General features: G+C 42.4%; 1 protein-coding gene across 2 annotated transcripts; it reads right to left on the minus strand.

The window, feature by feature from the left end:
• Nucleotides 1-18,920: 18,920 nt before the first annotated feature.
• On the minus strand, nt 18,921-25,494 carry LOC111840481 (lysosomal proton-coupled steroid conjugate and bile acid symporter SLC46A3). 2 transcript variants are annotated; one of them, XM_023805371.2, is made up of 6 exons: nt 25,322-25,494; nt 23,140-23,352; nt 21,990-22,848; nt 21,258-21,341; nt 21,010-21,166; nt 18,921-20,294 (listed from the first exon to the last, which is right to left on the minus strand). In XM_023805371.2, exons 2-6 carry the CDS (start codon nt 23,320-23,322, stop codon nt 20,207-20,209), a joined length of 1,371 nt encoding a protein of 456 aa, XP_023661139.2. In that variant the 5' UTR covers nt 23,323-23,352; nt 25,322-25,494; the 3' UTR covers nt 18,921-20,206. The 2 variants fall into 2 exon arrangements, with proteins under 2 accessions (XP_023661139.2, XP_023661138.2); XM_023805370.2 differs by lacking the exon at nt 25,322-25,494 and adding an exon at nt 23,909-24,413.
• Between the last annotated feature and the right edge of the window lie 69 nt (nt 25,495-25,563).

The raw sequence follows: 25,563 nt of genomic DNA on the forward strand, positions 1-25,563 counted from the left end.
AATTTGGCTTTTCTTCACTTATGTTCCCAAATAAAAGGCATCTTAAGGACTCGCTGGACAGCCAATGGGAAGGTGTCAAAATACTGCAAGAGGCTTACAATGCCTTGGAGGAAATGCTGTTTCGTAATTAAACATTAAGCATACATAACAATAACATAAATATTTTCTATGTCGTACATAGTCATAGCAGCCCCATTACCACAAATAAATGCACTTGCCAGTGAAAGATGCTCTCCACTGTGAGTTTCCTCATTCTCATAATAATACTCAGTCATCACGTTCATCATGTTAGCATCCCTTCGTTAAAAGCCCTATTACATTAGACAGCTAGAAACTCCTGGTGAACTTGTGTTGTTTTTGAAAGCTCATTTGTTCCTACTTTGAAAGCACCATAAAAAGCACAAAAGGAGGCCTGGCTTGGCCTGGCTTGGCTTGGCATGCGCTCTCTTCATAACATAAATAAAGGGCAGAGGAAGAAATGTAAATACTTATCTGTTTAATCTTTCAAAATTGTATCCATCTGCTGTTGGGTAGCAACAGTGATGCTCTTATTTCTAAGATATTCCCAGAGTCGACATCGATGCAGTAGGTGAAACGGTTCCCTCAGGAGCCCCTGTGATTCCTCTGCTGTTGTCTTTCCTTTTTCAGAGCTTGATGGATCTCAACTCTTCTCCATGAACTCTTTTGAGCTGTTGTCTGAAGCTGCTTGGTTATTCCTCTGTCGGTTCTGTTCTTCACACCTTTCGTGTGAATCTCACTTGACCCTCTGTTGTGGGCCTACCGGGACAGCAGACTTTTATTAATTGCACTAAAAACAGGTAAGGAGAGATATAAGGCTTCCAAACCAATAGAAGATGGGAATATTTTTACTGTCAATTCCAGACTAGTGTAACGCTGGTGGAAAACAGTGATCCGATCTATTGTGTGGTTAAAATCCTTATTTATTCCATCACAGCTGAAACCTGCTACAAAGCCCTGAAAATGACATAATTTAACTATAAAATAACAGGCAGCGTCCCAGGCAGTTCTGCGTGCATCTGTAAGCTTCCTCTATTAAAGACTGTGCATGTAAGTTCTGTGAGACGGACTGGTGCCCTGTCCAGGTTGCACGTTTCCATATTTACTTTAAGATTTAAGATTAATTTATCACATGCAAAGTTATGCAGCTACAACTCTCAGCGAAATGTGAATCTGGTTACTCAGACTGTGAAGTAAGATAACAGTTAAAGAAAAATAAACAAATAAATAGATGAATGAATGAATGAATGAATGAATGAATTAGATGAAATGGTTAAGTGGGGAGAGGTGGCAAGGTGGACAATAAAAGTTAAAAGTATATATGCTGTATATACAGAAGTAACGTTTAAGGGGTGGCAGTATGGATATACACATATACTGCATGTACAGGATGTGATATTAACAACAATCTTCCTGTATTTGTTAATTGTAGTTTGTCGCAGTTATTTACAATGCAGCGCAGTGGCAAAAATTTCCATCCATCCATCCATTAATAGCTGCTTATCCTGGTCAGTGTCATTGGGGGCTGGAGCCTATCCCAGTCAGGATATGGGCACAAGCCTGGGGGACATCCTGGAGGGGATGCCAATCCATCACATGGCGAGCCACGCACGCACACACACACACACACACACACACACTCTCTGACCTGTACTCATATCTTTGTGGGGACCATTCATTTCATTGGGAAATCCCTAATCCCAGCATTGACACCCTTAACCCCTAACCAGCCCTTAACTATAAGCAGCCAAGCAAAATACAAGACTTTTGGTATTTTTAGTTTTTTGCTTGCAGTCATAGATTTTTATAGAATTGAATTTCTCCTTGTGGGGACCAGACAAATAGTCCCCACAATGTCAAAATAACAGGTGGGGACATTTGGTATAATGTATATCTGACCCACACACACACACACACACACATACACACACACTGGGAAATTTACAGGTGCCAGTCCGGTGTCCAGCCAATCCTGTGCCAGGAGGACCAGCTGCAGCCGTTACTGCTGTGCCATTGGCCACATCCGGGCCTGTGGTGCGTTCAGGGCTCGTCCTCTGTGGTAGAGAAGATCATCCATCCCCAGGTGCCTAATCCTTCAAGGATCTCCTAATCACCCCCCCTTCTTGGTCCTGGAATCCAGCTGCTGGCATCTGCATGCAGATTGTCAAATGTGCTGTCTGCATGAAATTAAGTGCACAGAGCAGTGGGTATTTGTAATTAGATGGATGTGTGGATGGATGGACAGATGTACAAGTGTAAAATATACAAGTTTTTAGTCTCAATGAAATCAAGCAGAAAAACAATAAATCTCTGTATTTCACATAACCGAAAGACTATACCTCAGACGCAAAGCCAAGGTATATTGCGCAAGTACATGTGTAGGTAGGGTTGCATATCCGTGTGGTACAAAGCAACATGACTGCTAATATGCCGTATCAGTCACACTGTCCACTGCAGTGCCAAAGAGCCCAGGGGTTTGGCCAACGTTCTAATTTACCATGGAGATGGTGCACTGCATTCTGGGTAAACACTGTGCACAGAGCGCTCTAAATAGTATTGGCTATTGGATCCTCCATCAAAGGAAGCCACTTTGGGGGTTGTTCACTGAGAGCTAAATATATATAATTTTTAAGCATTTTTCAGGAAAACTCGGGCACAACATGGGTTTCTTCTTCAATGTGTCACACAGTTCTATCAGAAATGGTTGTCAAAACATTAAACATTAGATACTAGAAAAATTAAACATTTTTCAATTAAACAAAATGGTCCAGATAGTCATCAGAATGGTCCACAGGAGATTATTACACAATAATGTACATTGCTGGTTCTAAATCCATCATAGCAAGTAGAATACAAACAGTTTCAACAAGTTAGTAATTTCACAGAAGGGGAATTCCAGCACAGAAACATTAAGCCTCTAGCCTTTGTTTCTGTGTTTTGGCAGTCAAGTTGCAATTGTGTTGCAAGTAACGCTATTTAGCAGTTTATCACTGAGTGTTGATGGAATCTGACAACCGATTAATAGAGTAATGACAATTCAATGTCAAACAGGTACACTAATTCGTTATTTCTGCATTCCATTTTCTTATTATGCTACAAAATTATTATTATTACTTGGTACAGATAAGTTCACAATGGCCCATTAATGTCCCACCCTGTAAGCAAGAATAAGCAGCTGTTTTGTTTTTTTCACACACAGGGCTGTTCATAGTGGGTCAATCTAAGCGAATCAATAAGGGTTTGTGTCAGGAATGACTCTCCATTGCCACGACACTGTTTCCACAACAACGTGCAAAAACGCAATGGGAAACCCTCACTACAAAAGACCACTGGAAACATCTAGCGATTGTGCAAAAATATGAAGCTTTGGCACATGTCTCAATAGAATCTCCTGTCTATTAAACTGAATTCCTACATATAAGCAAATTAATCTGGACTTTAACCAGGATTAAAAATATTATTTCATCATTTACACTGAAAAAGTCCAGTGCTGCTTTAATTGTGCATGCAACACCTGTTCATTTAGTTGTATTTGTTTGTTTGTTTCCTGCAGTATATTATGGTTTGCAGAATATTCCTTTGTGTGCTGCCTTTGCACAGTAAAAGTATGTGTGGGGGGGGGGTCATTTTTAAAAATGATCTTGTCACGACCCACCAATTGAGAAATACCATGATAAAGCATATCTTATCATAGTTTTGTCATTATATTATATTATATTATATTATGTGGCATGGGAACCGGTGCCTATGCAAGTGTGATCTTCAGCAGCAGCACCAGTACAGTACATGTCACATACTGTTTGCAATATGAGAACTGGCCACTGGTCCCACACGCACAGTCCCCCTTTCCAACATCCACACCATGGTGGTCTACGACCCGGCAAGCGGGCCAGCTGACCAGGTGCGGCACACGTCAAGGAAGTGCTGCAGTTGTCATCACTCAACTACTGGAAGGAAGCTTCTTCCACAGAAAAAGACTGGATTGGGGGTGAGTGGGAGTTTCACCCAGTACTCTTTTGTACTGGAACTGTGCAGGAACGTCCTCGGCGACTGGGAAGGGAAGTAGGCAGAAGCGGAACAAGATCCGTGCGCTCCCTCCACTAGCGAAGCCACAGGGGTGTGAGGGGCCTCCGAATCCCAAGGATGGACTTGATCCTGCAGTCCTCAAGCACGTGCATTTCTATCCATACTGTCAGCAGCCGGCAACTCTGGCACACAACACTAAAAATAAACAGATGAACAAGTTAAAGGTTCGATTTCAGGCCATGTTTTCACAGGAAGCTCTCTGAGGCTCTGAATAAAAGACAGAGGAGGGGAAAATATTTCAGCTTTTATTTGTTTGGTGGCCATCCCTCTTTTGACTGCCGTTGCCTGGGGATACGAGCACATCAAGGAGTCGAGCTTGGAGATGTCCGGTCCCCCGCCTGTGAGATCCATCGCTGGTTTGCGGCTTGCGCTGTGGTTTCTTCGAATATCTCGTCTCCGCTGTCGTTCCTTCGGCAGATGTCGTTGCTGGGGCTTGGTGCACTTCCAGTGGTCTCCCAGAAGAAAACGCTCTGGTCACCACAGACTGACGGGGATAAGAACGGAAGTGTTTTACTTGCCAAAGAAAAAGGAAAGTGAAGACAAAGTTAAATGAACACCAGTGCACGCATGCATGCAAGTGTGTGAGTATGCGTGTGGGAGTGGACGTGACCGGACCTGAGCACGTGTGCGTGGAGAAGAGGGACAAGGACAGGATTTCCAGTCTCCTGCAGAAAGTCCTCAAGGATGCCAAGTAAAGCATCATAAGATGTGGCTCTGTGAGATATTAGATACTAGATAACATGGGAGCAAAGCTTTGATCGATCTGCCTCCTGTTGACCTTTGTTTGCTCATGACCCTTGATGATTTTCTCCACCAAGAGGAAGGTGAGCGCACACATGTAAAACCCGTAGCAAAGGTGCACACTGGACACCTTCCTGATGTCAAACAATGCAGCTCATAGGACGCACACGTGCATCCACACACACGGCCTTCATTCACCCTGGATAACGTTATCTCATCCGACACCCGCTTCCACTGCGTAATCAGATCCTTCTTCTCATTATTTAAAGGGTAACAGAGCTGACCGTTTCTCCAGAGGTCAAAGTGAGCTTCTTCAAAAAGAAAAGCTGGGTATTTCATTAGGAATTCATGTTTAAATCTGAGAGCCAGGAGATCTCGCCTTAAGGGCATCTCTGATATCTCCTGATGATCTACATTCCTGTTGTATTAGAAATTCCTGCTGTATTAGAAAAATGTTTGAGAGACGAAGGAAAGCCGGAGCGGAAAGGAAACCCAATCCACCTAAAATAGCGGTACCAATACCCCTCCACACTTCAAAAGAAAAAGCTTCTTGAGGAATTGAATCTTATTAGTTCCAAAATCTCAATTTCTTCCCTTCTGAAGAACATGAGGATTGGATATTAAATGGCTCCCAGTGGTTTGCGTGAATGTATCCACAATTTATCCTATAACAGAGACCACAGATTGGGGATGAAACAAATGGTAGCACTTTACATTAACTCAACCTTCACAATAACTAACATTATAAATGTACAATGTTTGCTATTAATCTGTATTAAAGCTGTTAAGGTATGTTAGGATGTTAAGGTATACTCACATGATGCTTACGAATGTCCTACGAATGCATTATAAAGTTATTATGAGGGAACAGTTACTGTAAAGCATTGCCAAACAAACTATATAAGAAACTGAAGATGTAATTTTGTTTAGTTATTTTTCTTGGATCCTTGCATTGTTATGCTGTCCCTGCTCTTCGAAGATCTTTAAATCATCCGAGCAGAGCCTGACTTTTTCAGGGATGCATAACAGGAAGCATAAATTGGCAAAACCTTGTAGTTGTGCCCTACAAAGAGTTCAAAGGCAACACTTACATCATGAATACAACTCAATGCTGAGAAAGCAGGTGTCAAACCAAAAAAAAAATAACATGCCAGAAATCTGGTAGAAAAGTTTATCTAAAGGCCTGCCAGAGTGTAATTAATACAAAGCACATGTCAGATGGTGTCAGAACTTTCATTACCATAACTCATTACTATGTCACGGCTCTGCACTATTCCACCCACAAGATTTATACACAGCCTAATACTTCTGTCAGCCATGTGTTCAGTTTATGAAAATACTACAATTAGAGAAATTCTGCAGAAACACCAGCCGCCGCTGAAATGGCCCAAAATCAGACATGAAAATCAGCAGCTGGCAGTGGTACCTATCCAAGGTGTCGATTTACTTTCCAGGCTGCGATAAGTCTTCAATCCAAAAGAAGGAAGAGCTCATGGCAAATAAAATGGGGAGATGCTACCGTAGAGGAGAAGACCTGTAGGGGAGACGTTGGGGGGGGGGGCAGTGTAAGATGCTACTAAAGAAGGGAGGGGCTAATTTCATATGAATATATGGTATACTCCACACACGGCCCACACACAATGTCTGTGGCTCATGTCTTTAATGACAAATATAGATATATAGATGACTGGCTTGCGGAGACTGGTACTAGGCCTGACTATGGCAGGATGCAATAAATAGGGGCATAAATGAACAGCTGAATGAAGGCAGCTTCCACGAGATGCCTGCTTGGGCCCCCTGGAGGTCATAAAAGGCACAGCGTATAAAAAGTGGTTTAACACCCTAATCCCATATACTGTCCTTTCATGTAACCAAAGTGGTGGGTAATGTATGTAAGATTATTATTATGAAGTCCTTGCTATTCAGGGCATAGGGGAAAATCAATACTAAATTGAATAGATTTGAATAGTATTTAGAGGGTGGATTAGTGGTCAGTGCTGTTGTCTTACACTTCTTGCTTTGGGAGTTCAAATCCCACCACTGATTATTGTGGCTGATTAGTGTATGACTGCGTGCAGTGTGATTGTGTTGCCTGTGAGCGGCTGGCATCCAGTGCACTCCAGTGTTACGCCCTCTGCTTCCTGGAATGGGCTGCAGGTGATGATGAACAGGACAGATGACATTCAGAGGGCACTGCTTTTCTGGGGAACACTTAAGCCTTTTAACAATGGACCAGGAACCTTGTGGGGATTTTTTCTCCTACTTGCAACCCAAATAGGATAAAGAAAGAATCACCATCTCTGCATTGACCGAGCCCCAGAATGCCAGTTACTCCACAGCACAGGACCAGTGGGGTGGTTCCAGTCCATTTCAACTGGGGGGGGGGGGGGGGGGCAGACTGGAGCCAGTTCTTCTATTAGGCGGGCCAGAAGCATTTCACCTTAAACTCCTCGAAGTATTACTCTAAATTGCCAGTATTAAGAAGCAAAAGACAATTTTGAAAACCACTATTTATGCAATGCTTTGTAGACACATTTTCACAGTTTCTATGGATATGTAACTCACACTGATTTCATGTTTAAACTTCTACAAGTTTGATTTTTTTTCTGTCTTTAACTTTGCTTTGCACCAACTGAAGCAACTCGACACCCCCAGCGCACCCACGTTAAGAGTCTGTCAAGAAAATATGCTTACGTTTGTGTTTTGCCTGTTCCCAGCACACAACATTTTAGCCCACATATATAAATGTAAATAATAATAACAGTAATAACTAGAATGAAAATTCCTGAAGAAATTTTGAATATGGGCCTATTCTGCTGACCGTGGAAGAGCTGGTGCATCTAATAAAGTGGCTGGTCTGTAGCTGGTTGCTAGGTGGTTGCTAGGCATTGCTAGGTGGTTGCTAGGTTGTTGCTATGCAATTTCAGGTGGTTGCTAGTGTGTTGTTAGGTGTTGGGTGATGAGGCCTGGGGTTGATTATTGAGTCTTGTAGCTGTGGCATGAACACTGGCCGAGTGGAAAAACTTTGACTGAAATTCATTGAAGTCAATGGGAGAGAACGAGGGATGATTAATGTAAGAAAAGACGAGTGTAGGTCAAGATGGTGGTCATAAGGTGTTGGGTGATAAGGGTTGATGTTGAGTATCAAGTCTTGTTGCTGTGGCATGAACACTGGCCGAGTAGAAAAACTTTGACTGAAATGCATTACAGTCAATGGGCCATTCACTGCAATGAAAAGATCGATTCATATTACTCTTCACATGGTTAGTTAGATATAAGCTAATGCTAGTAAAACGTTAGCATTAAATGCATTCCTATGGGACTTTTAGTGCATTTGACTGTGAATAAGCCTAATGAATAGGCCCATAAATAATAAATTTATTTCAGACCCAAGTAGTATACGTGCTTAGGGGGGGCCATGAATATTGTCATTGGGGTCTGCACCCTATACCCAGCTAACTTTAGCCCATTTTCAGTGCCCCATGTGCTTCTTTGGATTTAAATGACTTATTCCATGAGAAAAGTGGCATTTTTGCCCACGACATATTATTTTAACCAAAAATGTGCTACTTACTGTTTGCCAAGCATAAACTGATACATTGAAATGAATTTTTTACATACAGTTTCAAATATATTATAATGATAATGGTTTACTTCAAGATTTTTACGTCTATGCAGAAATTCCATTAAAAACGTCATATTCTATATTACTGAAATTAAATTTAAGTGTTAACCTCAAACATTTTTCATGCTCAGATGGATGTTTCCCCATTAACACCAAATATCATTCAATTGTGATCACTTAACTACTGCACTGTAACTTTAACTGATATTATGAAATGAAAGTAACATCATTTCATAAATTGGCAAGTGTGTCTATTTATTAATTATTGTGGATGCAACTTTCTAAATCATCAAGCTGATTTGGTTTTTATCTTGTTTGTTGGTGATGCTTTGTATATTTGTGCCAGTGCTTTTGGAATGTTTTAGGTAAACATACTTGAAAACCACCCAAAAAATATTTAAACATCACATTTAAAAAAAAAGACAACAGAGGGAACAAATTATTTCATGAGACAAATCCAGAGGGAAGGAATATTACAAAAGAGGAAATACTGTAAAAGGTCAACAGTTTTCATACCAACATTACTTCCCCTCCATGTCAAAAACTACAAGATAAAGTAGATAAAAAGTATGTCATCAAGTATAAAAAATTCTAATTGTGTAGCCAAAACCACTGATCTGTCGTCGTCAAAGCAAGTAAATCCTCTTTTCAGGCCAAATTTAATCTCCATGCACATCAGACGTGTAGGTTACTTCACCACGAGTGTCACAGGGTAATAGACTATCCCGCTTGGGTTTCAGATTCTCTTCCAGTATTTTCCATCAACTGGAGATACACAGTATAGTTTCATATACTGAGATTCACATACGGCTGTAGAGGCAGGGGGAGGGGTGTCAAACCCAAGATGGAAAATAAAACCTTTTTGAAGATGGGTTTTCAGACAAGGGGAGTCTGTGTGCTGGAGACGCGGTTTGGGGTCAAGACCACCGAAATGCGGTGTGGGTGAGGGGGGTGCGCTGATCTAAGCCCAAACTCAAAAATAAATGCCCCTCCCACAGGAAAATAATGGGAAAAGACCCCACACCCCTCTGTTAGTGTAATAGCAGATAATTGTAGTGTGAAAAGGGGTAATATCAGGGATGGATACCTCTGATATTAGGGTTGGTGAAGTCAGGCGCGTCAGGGAGGGGCGGGGGTGTAGGATGATTCCAAAAATTTGGTCTGGGTTGGGGGCCCAAAATCATCAGCAGTGCCCCTGGGTGAGATGCAGGAGGGGGGACACAGGGAAGCATGGGGAGGGAGCTCTTTTTGGGGCAGGAACATCGCACATAATGCATGTTATGTACTATATGTATACAGTAGATGTAGGTTGATTTGTTTCGTGTCTATGTCAACTTTCACACTGCATTACTTAAACTACTGTGTCACACACTTTGCATTTACTCCTCTTGTGTATCTTGTGTGTTGTATTTACTCTCTGCCTGCGTTATTCCGTAATTCAGTTGTCGATTATAATGGTGTTTCCAACAGCACCAAGCGGTACCAACAAGATTCTCCACCGGCCTTGGTCATGTGGGCAGTAAAGATTCTCATTCTGAAAAAAACCACCCCGTCACAGCTTCCTTTTCTACGCTGCAGGGGGCTCCACTGCACCACCCTCATTCCTGGAGGTGTGCCAGGCTTAACATACCACACCGGAGAGAAGTCTTCACCCTGCTTTAGACTTGATGCACAGTGAACCGCAGAGACTGGAGACCTCATTGACCTCATTTGTCCTTCTTTAGTGCATTAAGCTTACACAATACATCAGTGAAACAAATCTGGAAGGGGCCCTGTTTTCAAACACAAAAAAAATTATATGGAAGAATGACTGCAGCAAATGCAAAAAGACAAGGGCACAGCAGAAAAAAAACACCACCCCCCACCCCCACACAAGCGGGTAATATGTGAAGTAATCGGAAGACAATACCAGTCATGCATTGCAGGCTGTCTTTGGAGGGAGGAGTCTAGGCCGACATCTCCACAAAAGAAAGGCAAAGCAAGATGGCCACTTTCCCAGAGATAAGGCACGGCCAGATATCAGCAAAATAACGAGGATGACGATGTTGGGGATAATGCAGGCATGTAGCCACGTAGTAAAATGACAACTCTGAACTCCTTTCAAAATTTTCTTCAGTCTCCCAGTCTCAAAATCTAGGGGGGGACCCAACCCCCAAATTTGGCATAATCTTCAGAGTGGGACTTCCTCCTGCAATTTATTTCTGGCTACAGGCCTGTGATGATGATAGCAGAGATGAAGAATATTACGTTCTGGAGAAACACAGAGACTGATGACTCCTCTCCAGCTACTATGCGTTGTGTGACGATGGAGGAGTGAAAATCGATTGCAGGGTTGCGGCCCAGTTGGGTCGTCTTCCCCGATAGGTGGCCCATGAGTGCGAAACACCCTCACTGCCAACCTGGTAAAATTTAATCATCAGTTTTACCCTCAGGGTAAACATTAAGTAGAGAACCCTGTTCTAGCATGTCAGGGTAATAAGATCGGGAGAGATAACATGAGGCCGTGTTATGTGGCCTTTGTAACGTCCTTTTGGTGCATCTGTGCCTGGAAACAAAAAGACAATCAGGCTCTGAATGTAATTAACTGCAGAATGAGAGGGACGCATCTATCTAAGCACATCTGAGTTGAGAGAGAGCCAGACTGTAATCAGTCCCCTCCGAGCACAGTCGTGTTTTCGTGGCGTCGAGAGGGAGGGGGGCGAGGAGGCTGCGATCGGCTGCCATCCTTGCAAAGGCACGTTTTGGGAGGCCAGCGGTGATTGATTGCAGGCCCTGACGGCGCCGCGCTCCAGGGCACGACAGCATTGTAATTACGGATGTGGGCTAACACAGTCGCCTATCGGAGAAGCGACAGCTAAATACAAACAAGGCTGGTAGAAATTATATGTGGAACGTGCCAGACACTAACTTTGGGGAATTCTACTGAACACTCCGACCTTCTGGGAAAAAAATGACTTCCACCAAATGTAGAGGAAAGTTCGTATTTACCAGCAGTCTGTAACAAGGCTGTGGTGACCATGACAACAGTCATCATTCAGAAAGAAAACCGCATCCCAGAATGGCAGCCGTGTCACTCTTCTGTCACCCTTCCGTCATACCTATGTCATCTCTGGTCACTTTTATGTCACTCTAACAAATGTGTAATGCAAACCATTCCAAAACATCATTACTGTACTCAAAATTTTCTGATCATGCTCACTGTTCCCCCAGAATATTTTAAAACTGTTTTTACTCATTTAATCACATTGAAGCACGCAACTGTTTAAATGAGAAATAAGTGATCGCATCCGACCATCTTTGCGATTGTATTTCAGGGTTTGGACTCTAATTGACAGTTAGGGGTTGAAATTGCCAAGACCGGGATGGTGTCCGACCCGTTTGGTACTGCTTCATCACCCTGTGTAGCACAAAGCAACTCCGGATGAGGGCAGAGCTGTTGGGGTCTCAGAGGCCACTGCAATGCCCCCCCGGGAATCCCCAGGGAGGTAACAGATGTACCACACGTGACCGGGCCATCTCTCCACGCGTGGGCTGGGCCTGAGCGGTTTTGTGGTCGGGGGCGAGGCACCGACAGCTGTGCCCAACCGGTCCCAGATGTTTTGCGATGGCCCAGCGTGACCGCCCACTTGCAGGGGTAAGTGTGGAGGCTCTGATCGTCTAGATGGTGGATGGAAATGAGTGTTATCTTGAAATAAGATGTGGGGGGGGGCATTGTGTTGGGTGACACCAGGGGCTCTCGCCTGAGCTCTGTGATGAGGGCAATCTAGCAGCATCACCTGCACGTAGCTACAATCTGCTTACCAGAAACTGCACCAGTCCCCCCCAGTCCCCCCTATACCCTACCGACACACCCCAAACCCCCAGCCTCAGCATATGGTTTGGCAAAGGTACTGTGGTGACACTGCTGGACCCTCTTTGGACGTGTGACCCGGCTCTCCCCTTTGTGAATGGGCTCTGGGGATGGGAACGTTTCACAGATATTTAGAAAAGCTGCTTCCAATATCTTCTAGATATTTCTTTTTCCGAACAGTTTGCCAGCTCTTTAAGCGGTGGCCGCTGTGAGCAAAGAAACTAACGTGATAACGTAATGTCCTCTCGCTCTGCTTCATCATCTCTGCATGTATCAAATGGTACTACTGTTCGGTATTTAGCATGAGAGCACAGGTATTTTTGGTAACACTTTACTTAAGGCCATAATTTTAGCAATTTATAAACACATTCCTAACAAATAATAATGCATTCATAAAGAATTATAAACATAAATATTTTTATGAAGGCATAAGACATTATTGCCATGTTTATTATGTATTATGAATGCTTTATGAAGCTCTCATCTATAATGCAGTACAAAGCATCCATAGTGCTTATATCCACCATTATAATGCATTATGAAGGTATCTATACAGCATTATAGATGAGAGCTTCATTGAAGTATTATAGTATACTTAACACTATAATGCCTTATGACTGTCAATAGAAGATTCTGTAATGCTTTACTCATTCTTATACTGACCATTATAATGCATTATGAAGGTATATATAGTGCATTATAGATGAGAGCATCATAAAGCATTCATAATGCGTAATAAACTTGGCTATAATGTGTTATACCTTCATATAAATATTTATAATGCTTTATGAATGCATTATTTGTTATGAATGTGTTTATTAATTGCTGAAAACATGGCCTTAAGTAAAATGTTGCCGTGTTTTTATTGTTAACGTGGCTTCTTTTCGCTGTGAATCACTTTAGTCTTACACCCCCCCCCCCCCCCCGCCCTTTGACACTTTCCATAGACTTTCAGAACATGTTCCTGATTTTTGACCTTCCATCTGACCTGATGCCTATAAAAATGTGGAAAAACGAAGCTTCGACCCACACACTGGGACACGTCATAGCAGCCACTACGCACACAATCCTGTTACGTGCGGGAGAGCTGTATGGGGAAGGTTGGAGCATGGCCAGCGTTTGCCCCTAGTGGTCACTTCCTGGTGTCAGAAGTCATTCTGGCTCGTGATCCTGTGTTCCTGCTGAAGCCTGCAAGAGGAAGAGGATATTTTAAGTAGCTGAGTGTTCTGGGCCAAAGCTTAGACAATAAATACGACGTTCATGCTCCAGAAAAAGGCACCACGGTTAGCCCTCCCTCCCACCACTTCCAAAACCCCCATGTGGCTCCTGAGACAGCCACGCCCCCAGAAAGACTCTTTCAGAGGTGCCACGGTACACAGAAATACATATTCCCTATATGTGCCGCAATTTACACCTCATCTTGCCTGTGGTGCTGGCATATTTTGTCCCGTGTGATACCTGACATACAACGTTAGGAGTGAGAGTTTAAAAACAAAGCAAAAATAAGCAAACATAAGCAAATACATAAAATGATTGGGTGAGTTCCAGATTCTGCATGGAGTAACCACTGTCTAAAATGGCAGCCATTTGCATTTTTTTGGGGAAAGCGGTTTGATTAAAAATATATCCTCACCTTACTGTCACAGAGTACTCTGGTGGTAACTTTCAACTCCCAACAACACATAAAAGGCAAGAAATAAAAGTGATGAGTATGCGGTTTAGTTATTGGGGAGACCAGGGACAATTGTTGAATGGGGTCAGATTTTAGACGGGATACAGTAAACCTTCCTGCATAAATTACAATCCCCCAAACATCACTGATGTTTAGCAAACTAGTACAACTGTACCTTGATAGGAAAAAAATGTTTCTTCCTTTTTCATTCTCCTATATTTTACATAAGAATAAAATTGGAAAAACTAAACAATTGTACCTGTACCTACTTCACAATCAGCGGTAACTGAGCCTGGGAAAATATTATTGTCAGTTTTATTGCACATTATTCATTGTATTCCTGGAAAGACCACAATGCACTGGGTGACTGTTTGAGATAATAGTGAATCTGCGTAAAATTAGATGTTTAATAGGCTGCCTGATGGAAATATGTCAGCGCTGGCGGTTTCTTCCCAAGATCATTATCTTGTGTCATGGGAGAATCAGCATGAACAAATTTTTGCGCATTTTGGAAATTGAACATACCTCGTAGCTACTTGCAACACCCAATAAAAAAAAAATCATACGCAACGGCAGTGGAGAGGCCCCTCCACTAAGTACTGGGGAACGAAGGGAAAATGTACAAAAAAGTTTTACATTTTAAAATGGTGCGGCAAAAAAAGATAATAAAAACCATGGAAAGATGAAATGTGAAAATGATGCCTCATCAGGGAGGTCCTGCCGCCGTGCACCAGCAGGAACGCCGACGTCCATTTCGTTCCTAAACACCTTCTCCCCAATGGGGCCATTAGGAGAGTTTTAAAAATATATATAATAAAAAAAAAATGCCGCTGATCGGAGCCAACAGGAGGGCTAAAGGGGGGAATGGAAAACGCTCCAGCAGTGGAGGGGCATTTAACCTCGGGGGGGGGTCAGCTGCCCGTCGGCTCACCGACCTGCGTTTACCCAACTGAAAAAAAGTGTTCAGTGGGGGCTGAGATGCAGCACTGGCCGATCCAGCTTTCACACTTTACACCAGACATTCATCGCTTTTTCACCAAACCGGCTCAGATCCTCATCTATCAACCCAGCTGGGCGACTGACAGTTTCAATTACATCTGACAGTTTCGAAACATTTCATTTTGTTTCCAGTACACAAATTACTGCCTGTTTTCCTAAGCAGCAAACCGCTCCCACTCCTCACTGAGTCTAATAGGCAGGGCATCTGGACAGGAAGGATCAAGCCAGTGGCCGGTATTAGGCCTCCTGGTGGCTGATTCCATAATCCACACCTATCTGTACAGCCAGCCGCATGTAAATTAAAGCCAATTTATAAAAACATAGTTAGGGTGCCAACCTCCCTACCACCACCAAGGCTGCAAAACAATAAAAGCCCACAGCTCATGTTGATATCTAGGGGGAATTTCACTTGATATTTCTGTGTCAAGTGCCTAATTGCGTCAATAAATCACCTCTTTCGGCAGACGGCAAGCTATTCCTGGTGAGAGTAGCTGTGAAAAAAAAACGTAAAAAATATTACTGGTGGGTGAGAAGAGAGTAGAGTTGCCTTCTGTCCCATATATTACTGTCCCATATTGAAAAAATGAAAATTCGTGTATCTTGGTACACCTTTGGGGGCAGTTACACGCCTTATTTTTTCAGAGCCTAGTAGAGAGACAGCATCTCCAATGATTTTCCCATCATGGGGTCTCATTCGTCCACACGTGCCTCATATTCTTGTGTGGTGTTAACAAACATTGCGCATGGGGATCAGACGAAACTCTCCCATACCAAAACGTTAATAAAAAATATTGCAATAGCTCATACTCATAAAGTATTACTAATTTGAATTTTTTATATAACAGTCTATGTACTTTATTAGATGGACTAAGTAGCTATATAGAGATTATGTTGCATATCTCATTAAACAGCCTCCAATCAGGGTTAATATGTTTGACTTTAAATACCTCCTCCAAACAAAGGTGGCAACTTATATATATATATTTCCCCTTCGTAAAATGCCAAGATCGAATATTTATCATAAGGCATTTTTTAAACCTAAAAATCTTTTTTTATACACATATTTACATCACTTTCACCTATAAATCGCATACATCATTGAATATAGGCTACATGTCTAATAGCCATTGAGATGGGGAGATATACCTACTGAAAATTTACATTTGGTTTAGCAATAGACTGTCTTAGCTGGAAAAATACTCGCTCGTTACTGTCAAAGCACTTCAAATCTACAATTTATGTAGGCTTGTACTATACATTGGGCCAGCCCTAGTAGGTCTGAAGAGGAACTGTAGCTGATGCAATAATATTACCCTATATTCCAATAAAAATATGAGAGGTGCCAGGAAAACTGTGTCTCCCTAAATGTCAGCAAGACCAAAGCATGAGTAATTGACTTCACGTTGCAGACGGCAGCCCACACTGCCATCTGCATCTGTGAGGATGGTATGGAGAAGGTCAGCAGCATCACAAAGCTGGGAGTCACCACCAATGACATCCTCACAAGGACACATCATGCCTCAACCCTCATCAGGAAGACCCACCACCTCCTTAGGTACCACCAGGATAACTAAACAGTTGTGTACTACCAAACAACAATGTACTGCTGAGTCAATTCTGACTGGCTGCATAACATTTTGCGTGGCAACTGCTTGACGCACACACAGCAGTCTAGGGCACACACAGCAGTCTAGGGCACACAGCCAGCACACTGCTTTAGACAGGAAGACGACATCATAAAGGACTTCAGTGATAGGTCTCCCTCTTCCCTTCCAGTAGACAGTATAGGACCTTAAGCACTCAGGCCACAAGATTCAGAAACAGTTTTAATCCACAGGCAAGTAAATTACTCAACAAAAGCTAAATTTCACCCTAAATTCTGCTACAATTAATGCCCTGACATTATTCCCTAGATTCTGCTGTTCATTATACATGTAAATGCCCTTTGCTTGTCTAAATCGGTGCCATTTTCTGTTATTTGCTGTTTCTTGTTGGCTCACATACTTATTTTCCCTGCATTTTTTTGGCACTGTGGTCTGCCTGAAGAACGCAGGTAAGAATTCCTGCCCCCGGGTTGCCAGGTCTCACGAATCTCACGCATTCAGACTCTCGCGCTTCCAAAAGACATATTAGAGCAAATCCATAGTATTCCATTATAAACCTAAAATTAGCTAAGCTAGGGTAGTTTGCAAACCCTACAAACTATTCACAATGTAACAAAACTGTCCCATTCATGTAAATTCGTGTGCCCCCTGCATTTAACCCATATGTGACACAGCAGTAGGTATCTTTTATTTAGCACCCAGGGAGCAGTGCGGGGCGGGGTACCTTCTTGGTCAAAGGTCAGAAATCAAATGCCATTCCGCGTTGTAATAGACTTGTACTAATATTTCAGTTGCGTTACAAGATTAGCGGTGTGATATCACGCGTTAGAGCATATGGGAATATCCACAAAAGTGAACGCTTTCCGGTTATATGACGCCCACCTCCAAATAAATCTCAGTCCAACAGATTCCTCGAAATTGGCTGGCAGCCTTGATATATACATAGAGTACATCCATTAATCTTCCAAACATTTATCCAGTACAGGGTCACAAACGTACCGACTTTCCCACTAATACAGAGTAAAAGGCAGGACTGCACTCAGAACAGGACGTCCGTCCACCAACGAGCGCATGCAGGTACGCAGAAACACACACGCCAATTATGAGAAATTTACAGAATCCAGTTTAACTAATATTGGATTCCAGTTCGATTATTATTATTGTTAAGAAGTGTGATATGGTAAAGATAAGCTTTCTCTACACCTTCAGCAAGGCAAACTGAGTGCTTATACCCAAAGCTGTATCACAAATGAACACGCTCTTGATGAAAGCAGAGAAACCCAAAGGTTATTAGGCTATATAATAAACACCTGACCGCCCGATGAGTGACATATGCGACAGTGACCTAATGATTGCGACGCTGAAACCGCTACCACAATCTGAATATCTAACATCTATTTAAGTAATGTAGCCTATCTGCAGCATTTGTTTTCTGGACGTCTGTCACGGATGGAGATAAATCAGCACACAGTTTATTTGCGTTTTCTGTGAGCAGTTATGGGTCTGGTCGCATTCCAGTGCAGCTTGGAGGTAAAAATTAATGCAATCTCCAGCAAAACCTGAGCTTAATCAATTCAGTGAATCACACGGCTTCACTTTGACTCCGATTTTCACGAATGCATGCACTTATAAATAAATAAGAGAATATATCGTTGTTTTTGGACTTTTAACCGTAGCTTAACTTTATTTGTAATACAACTAGGTCACGATTTTAACTATAGCCTATAGGTTGGCAAAAAAAGCCTCCTGTATATTAAACAGCACACACAATATAAATTACGTTGAGACAATCTGTCGACAAAGACTGATGTTTGATGACCAGCTATAACTGGTGAGAGGGTCTTGTGCACTGCCAATTTTCACTGAAATTCCGTCATTTTCCTATCGATGAATGGCGGAGTAGTGAAGCGTCTTTCCGCGTTTGTGACGTTATCTTGTGAGTTAATGGTGGCGTAATTTAATTAATTGTTAGGCCTACATATATAATAAGAAAACAAGACCCAAAGGAACACCCACCCTATCTCCCCCCCCCCCCAAAAAAAAAATGAAAAATCATTCTTCAAGTATTTTTGTAATGGGATTTCCCAGTACAGCACACGCTTACATGTCAGTTGTACAAAAGATCCAATTATCCACCGCCATGACACGTACGTTAGCATGTGCGCCTCCATGCACTGAACTCACGGATCGAGAACCTTCGCTAACAATAAACGACAAGTCTCCCAACAAGTAGACAGATGGAAACAGTAGGACATGGTCAACAAATACAAGCGACGCTTTAACAGTCATGCGTTACAGGCAACAATCAATGGACAGGAAATGATATTCAGAAAATATGCTACTTATGCTTTTTATTTTACGGTTGCGCTTCCCGTTGATTCGGGATTTACATTAAGTATCGAAATTTCATTACAACATATACAAGCTTTAATGTAATGCTAAGAAGATTTATGATTTTTGACTAATCTATATTACAAAACCCCAACTTCTTTGTTAAAGAAATTATGGGTTTTGTTGTCAAAGCCTGACATCTTGCGGTAAAGTGTAATATTGCATTCGGAAAATACTGTAGTTTACTCTCAGCGTCACGAGTCCTGCGTAACTAAACGGCTAACGAGCTCTGAACAATTGACCGCTGTCAAGGGTATTTCCTCGGGAAAAGAATAACCTGAAATACAGCAGCTCCATTATGTTATGGTTAGGCTGTTAAATCAGTAAAGCGGAGTTTCTTAGTTTTAGCACTTTTAAAGTATTTTCTAGTTATCTGAAAGTGCCTTGATCAACAAACTGGATTTGCCTCGTTGGTCAGGCTTTGAGCAGAATATTTCCAAGAGACATGATATTAACCATAATCGGTCTCCCTGGCTTCGCCCAAAGATTTGCCAGCATAAAATGATTAAAGCAGAAATACATTCTGTTTGCTTAAATGATTTCACACACGTTTGGATTAAGTCATCTGAAAAGAAACATATATAAAAATATACAAAATTTTACCATTAGCCATCATTTTGATGGCCATAATTCATAAGCACATGTATCTTGCAATGTTACATCTGAACAAAAATGGTTTATATAATTAAATAGTCATTTGAATTCATCTAAATTTTAGAAAATTCAAAAATTGCACTGAACTAGCCTTATCATAGGATTACAGTGGGAAAAAAAGATGCACTGTACTGACAAAATTTAAGGTGCTTTTCATCTTTAGTCATCATCCTGAAATCCTGACCTAGGCAGACTACAGCTGTATATAATTTATTGGTTAGAACACTTCCCAATGGAAGTGCATTTTAATTACTTATTGAAGTATTTTATTTATTAAATTACATGTTTTGCTTTCTACGCAAAGTGCTGAATATTCACCCAAGTGTCACCCGTGCCATGGAAACTGGGGCCAACTTGCTGTATGTCACACAGCACACCATAATCCACAGAAAGAACCCCCAACTACGAAGAGCGGGTTTCCAAAGAAGTGCTAACAGTGAGCTTTGGTCTCAAGCAGCGATGGTGCGGCTCGTGGCACATCAGCCGTCCCTCTACAACGCTGCCCTTGGACACCACACGCGTCTGGGGAAGATCTGCTGGTCAGATGATACACCGCCATATGGATCTCAGATGGAAGGTGCATCTCCAGCTTCCTCTCCTGCGATGAGAGCTTCTGCTTCACCGGCTTCATCCGGGCCCAGGAATGCCACCACACTGTCCGGGAGAGAAACCCAACACTGGGATATATATTTTTTGGACTGGGACCAGCAACTGGACACAAAGGCATACTGCATCTCTGAAATGGGGTCAGCTGGAGCCCCAGTTTGCTGTGCTCACCGTCACCCTTAACATATACGGCCTAATTACTGGACTAATTAGCTCACCTCTGTTTTTATGGCCAAGTGGTGTTTTGGGGCGGTAAGAAAATATTCCACCGACTCTGGAATCTCATAAGCTAGTACTAGTACCTCACAATATGGCCTTTGTCAGCTTATGGCACAGTGACTCAGGAAACAGGAACTATACGGTTCAGAAGCCGTTGTACACAGGACATGTAGTCACACACTGCTGACCCCAAAAAAACAGGTCTGAAGGGGAAATGTGGCGTAAGAATCAGGTTCATGTTTCAGCTCCCACCACTTGGCAGGGTTACTCTGTTTTAATGGCACTACAGTGTTCAGCGTCCCAAATCCTCAGCAGGTGGACGCATTCTTAAGTGCCTGTTCATCCCTCCGAAGGCGACTTAAAGAAACACCTTTTCTATCTATCAGCTAAATCACTCCATGTCACATAAATGCAGCATAGCGGCTAGGGAAGTTAAAACAGAAATAACTGCGAGTCCCCAAATATGTCAGCATATGCATTAATCAAAGAGCTACACGCTATGTGTGTCGCTTTCTGTAAAATAAGCACGATGACAGCAGCTCACCCCAGCAAGGCTACGGGCAGCAGACACAAGCCACCCGCCAGCAGAAAGCTAAATCCAGGGAACCAGGCCACGGTGGCTGCATACAGGCTGTTGAAGATGGCAAAGGCTACATTGGAGCTCAGGTTCTCCAGGCAGGCCACGCAGGCGAAGAGAGCTCCTGTGTCAGGGGAACGGAGAGCCCAGTCACCTCCATTCAGTCACCCCCCCCAGCCCACTCCACCTCTGAAGCCGCCACACAGACCACTTACCTTGCTCTGACTTCGAGACAATCTTTGACATCATGGAACGTAAAACGGGGGCCGGCATGATGGCCAGCAGCATAGGCACCCTGACTGGAAAACAAACATTTCATATGGGACTTTTCCCTTGTTAGAAATAATGACAGGAGCCTCATTAGGAAAATTAATTACTAGCTATTACACACACACACACTCTGACCAAGAAGAATGTGTCACTACTAAATTTCCTCATAACAACACAAAAAGAACATCACAGACTGGCTAGAGCTGAAAAAAAAAAACTATTTTAAATTACCAGATTTTCAGTGACGATTATAAAAAGGCTGATATGTTCTCCTTTATCAGAAAACATAATGAAAATGCAACAACGAATGCATGTTACTTTATAAGACGATGGTGTTGGCAGAAAGTGTGCATTTACACACAATGGAGCAATAGTATTTATGTTTTAATTGCACATTCAGGCACCATAAAACCATAAAGGTTCCCAGAGCTAAACATCTGATGTGAGAATATCATTTAATTAGTGCAAACATACAGTCACAAAGCTGGAAAGGTTAAGCACTAGCATGCAGGTGATGGATACAGTTTCCTAAGTTAAGGAACAATAATGTTACTACAAGGAACCAGCCTTATCGGGAATTCAAACCTGAACGTTTATGACCACCCAAGTCTAGAGCTCTAACCATTTTACTGCTCACAGTCTACAGGCAGATAGAAGAATGAAAAAAGACTTCCTACCAAGGAACATCGCCAGGGTGGTTCTGGCGAACGCAGTCATGATCAGCCCAGACATGATGGATAGGAGGCCAACAAAGACAATGGCCACGTTGGGCAGGCAGTGGGAGAGGATGAACACACCAATGAAGCTTGTGAGGAACACGAGGGTGGAGAGGGCAGAGCCGTAGCCGATGAGGATCTCGCTCCAGCAGAGAGGCTCGTTCAGCTCATAGAGCGTGACCAGAGCCAGGCCGCCAATGTTGGAGAAGGAGTAGGTGAAGAAAATGAGGAGCAAGAGGATCAGCACCATGTTTCTCCTCCGACTGGCCAGGGCAAAGAGGCGGTAGACACCGGTGACTAGCTTCTTCAAGGGGGGCTGCATCTCCTGCAGGTCAGGTGACTTCCACGTCTCCTCCAGCAGGACTATGACATACAGCAAGTTGGCAGCGTGGCAGAGGAAGGCGGTAAAGAAGGGCCAGTTGAAGCCGGACGCCCTCAGGAAGTAGCCCGTGGAGATGGAAGCCACACCGGAGAGAAGACCAAGCACCATGTCCACACCAGCCATACGTAGCGTCTTCTGCTTGCCGTCGCTACACAGGTCGGCGATGTAGGAGAAGCAGCCACCAAGCATGGTGCCTACACCACCAAACAGGGAGCTGGCAAAGTTGGCTACGATGAGCAGGTAGATGTTAAGCTCAAAGAAGGAGATGGCCAAGAAGGAGGACGTGTAGACGAGGCTGCCCACCAGAGGGAGAGCGATGGAGATTTTGCGACCCCGGTGGTCACTGTACGCCACCAGCAGTAGGGTTACGATGAGGCTGGGAATCATGGAGAACAGCTCATTGTAGAGGGAGAACAGCGAAGCTGCCCTTTGCACTTTCTGTTGAAGCAAAAAACGCGCTGTTAGCAAAAGCAGGCAGTACAGTGCATGCTGGGAAGACCTTCAATAATACAAGCCAAAATTTTAAAGAAGTTAAAAAGAAAAGAAGAAAAAATGGAAGTGACATTTGAGAACAACCTAAACATAGAAAGTAGGTGTTCTATGTTTTAGGAAACTGAAACAGTTACTAGCAGAAGTGTGCCTGTTATCATCCAAATCACAAGACTGTAGACATCAGATACAAATATCAGAGGCTACATAGGTCCATGTCATTTTTATGAAATTGCTGACCTCATGACTGGACTGGTTAGTGTTGACCATGCAGCTGGAAGCATTGTCTGTGGCTGGGTAAGTCGTATTTGTCAGATCCTGCCACATGCGCCGGTAAACATACTGGGACACTAGCGGGTAGATCAAAAAACAGGCGAAAGAGTACAGAGCCACGACAGGCTCCACAAAGTACAGTCCCTTCATTCTTCGGGCCACAGTTCTGCTTCAAATTCACTGGAACATAAGATTACATGAGCGTTATATATTGCTGGGTGTGATTCATAAGCCTAATAGTTGAAACACCATTATCATATTAATATGCAAACAGGCAGCAAGTTACAAGGATTCTGATACATAGGCAAGTGTATTTCAACTACTGGCAAAGAAATTAATTTACTTGACCGTGAAACAAAGTTGCGAACCTTTCAGTACGCTTTTTAAAGTGAAAACGTCTGGAAATATATAGATTTATTACATATTATTTTTAAGAAAGTATCATTTTAACAAAGAAGTAATGGCAAGAAAACTGAAACTTTTCAATAACTGGAAAAGTAAAGAACAAACGGCATGTCATCAATGTCCATCTCAGTACAAAGATACAACAAAGTACATACTTTACAAATCTCACTTTTTTGTCAGGTGCCCCTTAATGACAATCAAAATCAAGTTTCTGTAAACAGCATATCCAGAAAGCAAACAAAAACGTACAAACGAAAGATTTATTTAATGTTTCTCCTAAAGAGCTCAAACTGCGGATTTGACAAATAACATTAAGCGTCCTGTTTCTTACCTTATGTTGAGTTGCGCAATTTAAAAGGTGACTCTTACATTATGATTAATAGGCTTCATCGATTCCACTCTAGTTTAATTCCCTCTGCAACTGCAGCGCTGAACTTATGACTCGTCCATTTTGCGATGCCATCATCTTGCTTACGATTGGACACATTTGTTGTTAAAAAATAATCAGTCAATCGCTGATTGGTTTAACTTTATGTCAATTACGTGAGACTCGCAGCCGAGCAGTTTGTCTGAGAAAGCCTGCGCAAATGATCCAATGATGTTTAACTTCTTTGCAGCGCTTATGTAGATTGTCAATGCTTAAATAAATTTTGAAGGAATCTGTTTGGAAATACTGAATATACCACGTGACCGTATAAGACAAAGAAAACGAAATTCAGTCAAAATGTGCGTCGATTTATAAAAAAAAAAAGTGCCCGGCACTGAGCTTATTGCCTCACTGTTTGTCTTTTACTGTTTTTTTCTGATAAGATTATTCTCAGTAAACCCGTACAGATAATACCATATCGATCCGGGCAGGCTACCGGGGTGGGGCGGGGTGGGTCCGGCCTTCCGATTTGACTTGATCAAGGGAGCTGCGTTTCAATTGTTAACATTTTAAACCCAGAAACCTGCACCGGTACAAATTCGTGGCTTTAATCCCAAACGTTAAAGAATAATTTACTTGAGCTAGGAAGGGGATTTTGTTAGGTAGCCTATGTAACTGCAGGTGTTATTCTCACATGTCCAAGAATGAACGGTTCTGAGCAAATGACAAATGCTCCTTCATATGGGCATCGGTAGGTCCGATCATTCGGGCTGTAGTTTGACGCCAATTTTCCTTCAGAAAGAAACAAAGTCAAGCCCCAGGTAAACGTGATCGACTTAGCCCCTGACCTTTTCAATAGCTAGAAACTCCCCTGCGCCTTCATATTTTGTATATTTTGTCTGTGATGACAATCACTTTGCACTTTTACTCAACATCTTTACCATCTCTTTAATAACGCGTTTCTGTCTTCCACTACTGCACACTTTGCACGTAAATTCTTAACCAAGAGATGTTGCACCTCGTGTAAATCCTGTGCGTGGGCATCACTAGATTGTTTCAAGTGTAGATGAGGCACTGTTAATCATAATATGGAAATCATATTTTCAGGGGAAAAAAGTAAATTAGAATATTGATACATTTCTTCAATACGATGTGCATTTAATCATTGCGTCTTCTAACCAGTCATCCAGCATGAATATAATTTTACATATTTATTTATATACGTAAGTCTGACGATATAAATTTGATATAACAGTCCAAAAAGCGCCAGAAAAATGAAAATAGTAAGTCTACCGTAAAATGTTAGGATAATTTGTATTTATGTGGGCAACTCAGTCCCTTTAATTTCCTTATGTACAGTGAATATCGTTATGTTACCTGCTGATGCAGCTGCACAACGTGAATTTCATGAATTAATTCAAAAATTAAATACATGAGGAAAAAGAATGTTCATCCCACAATCAAAGAATTCAAAGCTTCCGGTATAGTGGGCTGCGTTTTCCTCTGGACGCAGGAGACCACTCTGAGCATAGCTGCACGGTTACGCTGATTGCGGACATTACGTGTGATTTACGAACAGATCAATGTGTGAGAGCCGTATTCCGCATGATTACGAAGGA

Source organism: Paramormyrops kingsleyae, chromosome 18 (genome assembly GCF_048594095.1).
Source record: "Paramormyrops kingsleyae isolate MSU_618 chromosome 18, PKINGS_0.4, whole genome shotgun sequence".
Taxonomy (NCBI): Eukaryota; Metazoa; Chordata; class Actinopteri; order Osteoglossiformes; family Mormyridae; genus Paramormyrops; species Paramormyrops kingsleyae.

Coding starts and splice junctions, on each gene's coding strand:
- LOC111840481 (XM_023805371.2), bottom strand. CDS start 23,322: ATGAAGGGACTGTACTTTGTGGAGCCTGTCGTGGCTCTGTACTCTTTC. Junction 21,342..21,989: donor CACCCTGGCGATGTTCCTTG/GTAGGAAGTCTT, acceptor TTTGTTTTCCAG/TCAGGGTGCCTATGCTGCTG. Junction 20,295..21,009: donor CTGCCCGTAGCCTTGCTGGG/GTGAGCTGCTGT, acceptor TCTCCCGGACAG/TGTGGTGGCATTCCTGGGCC.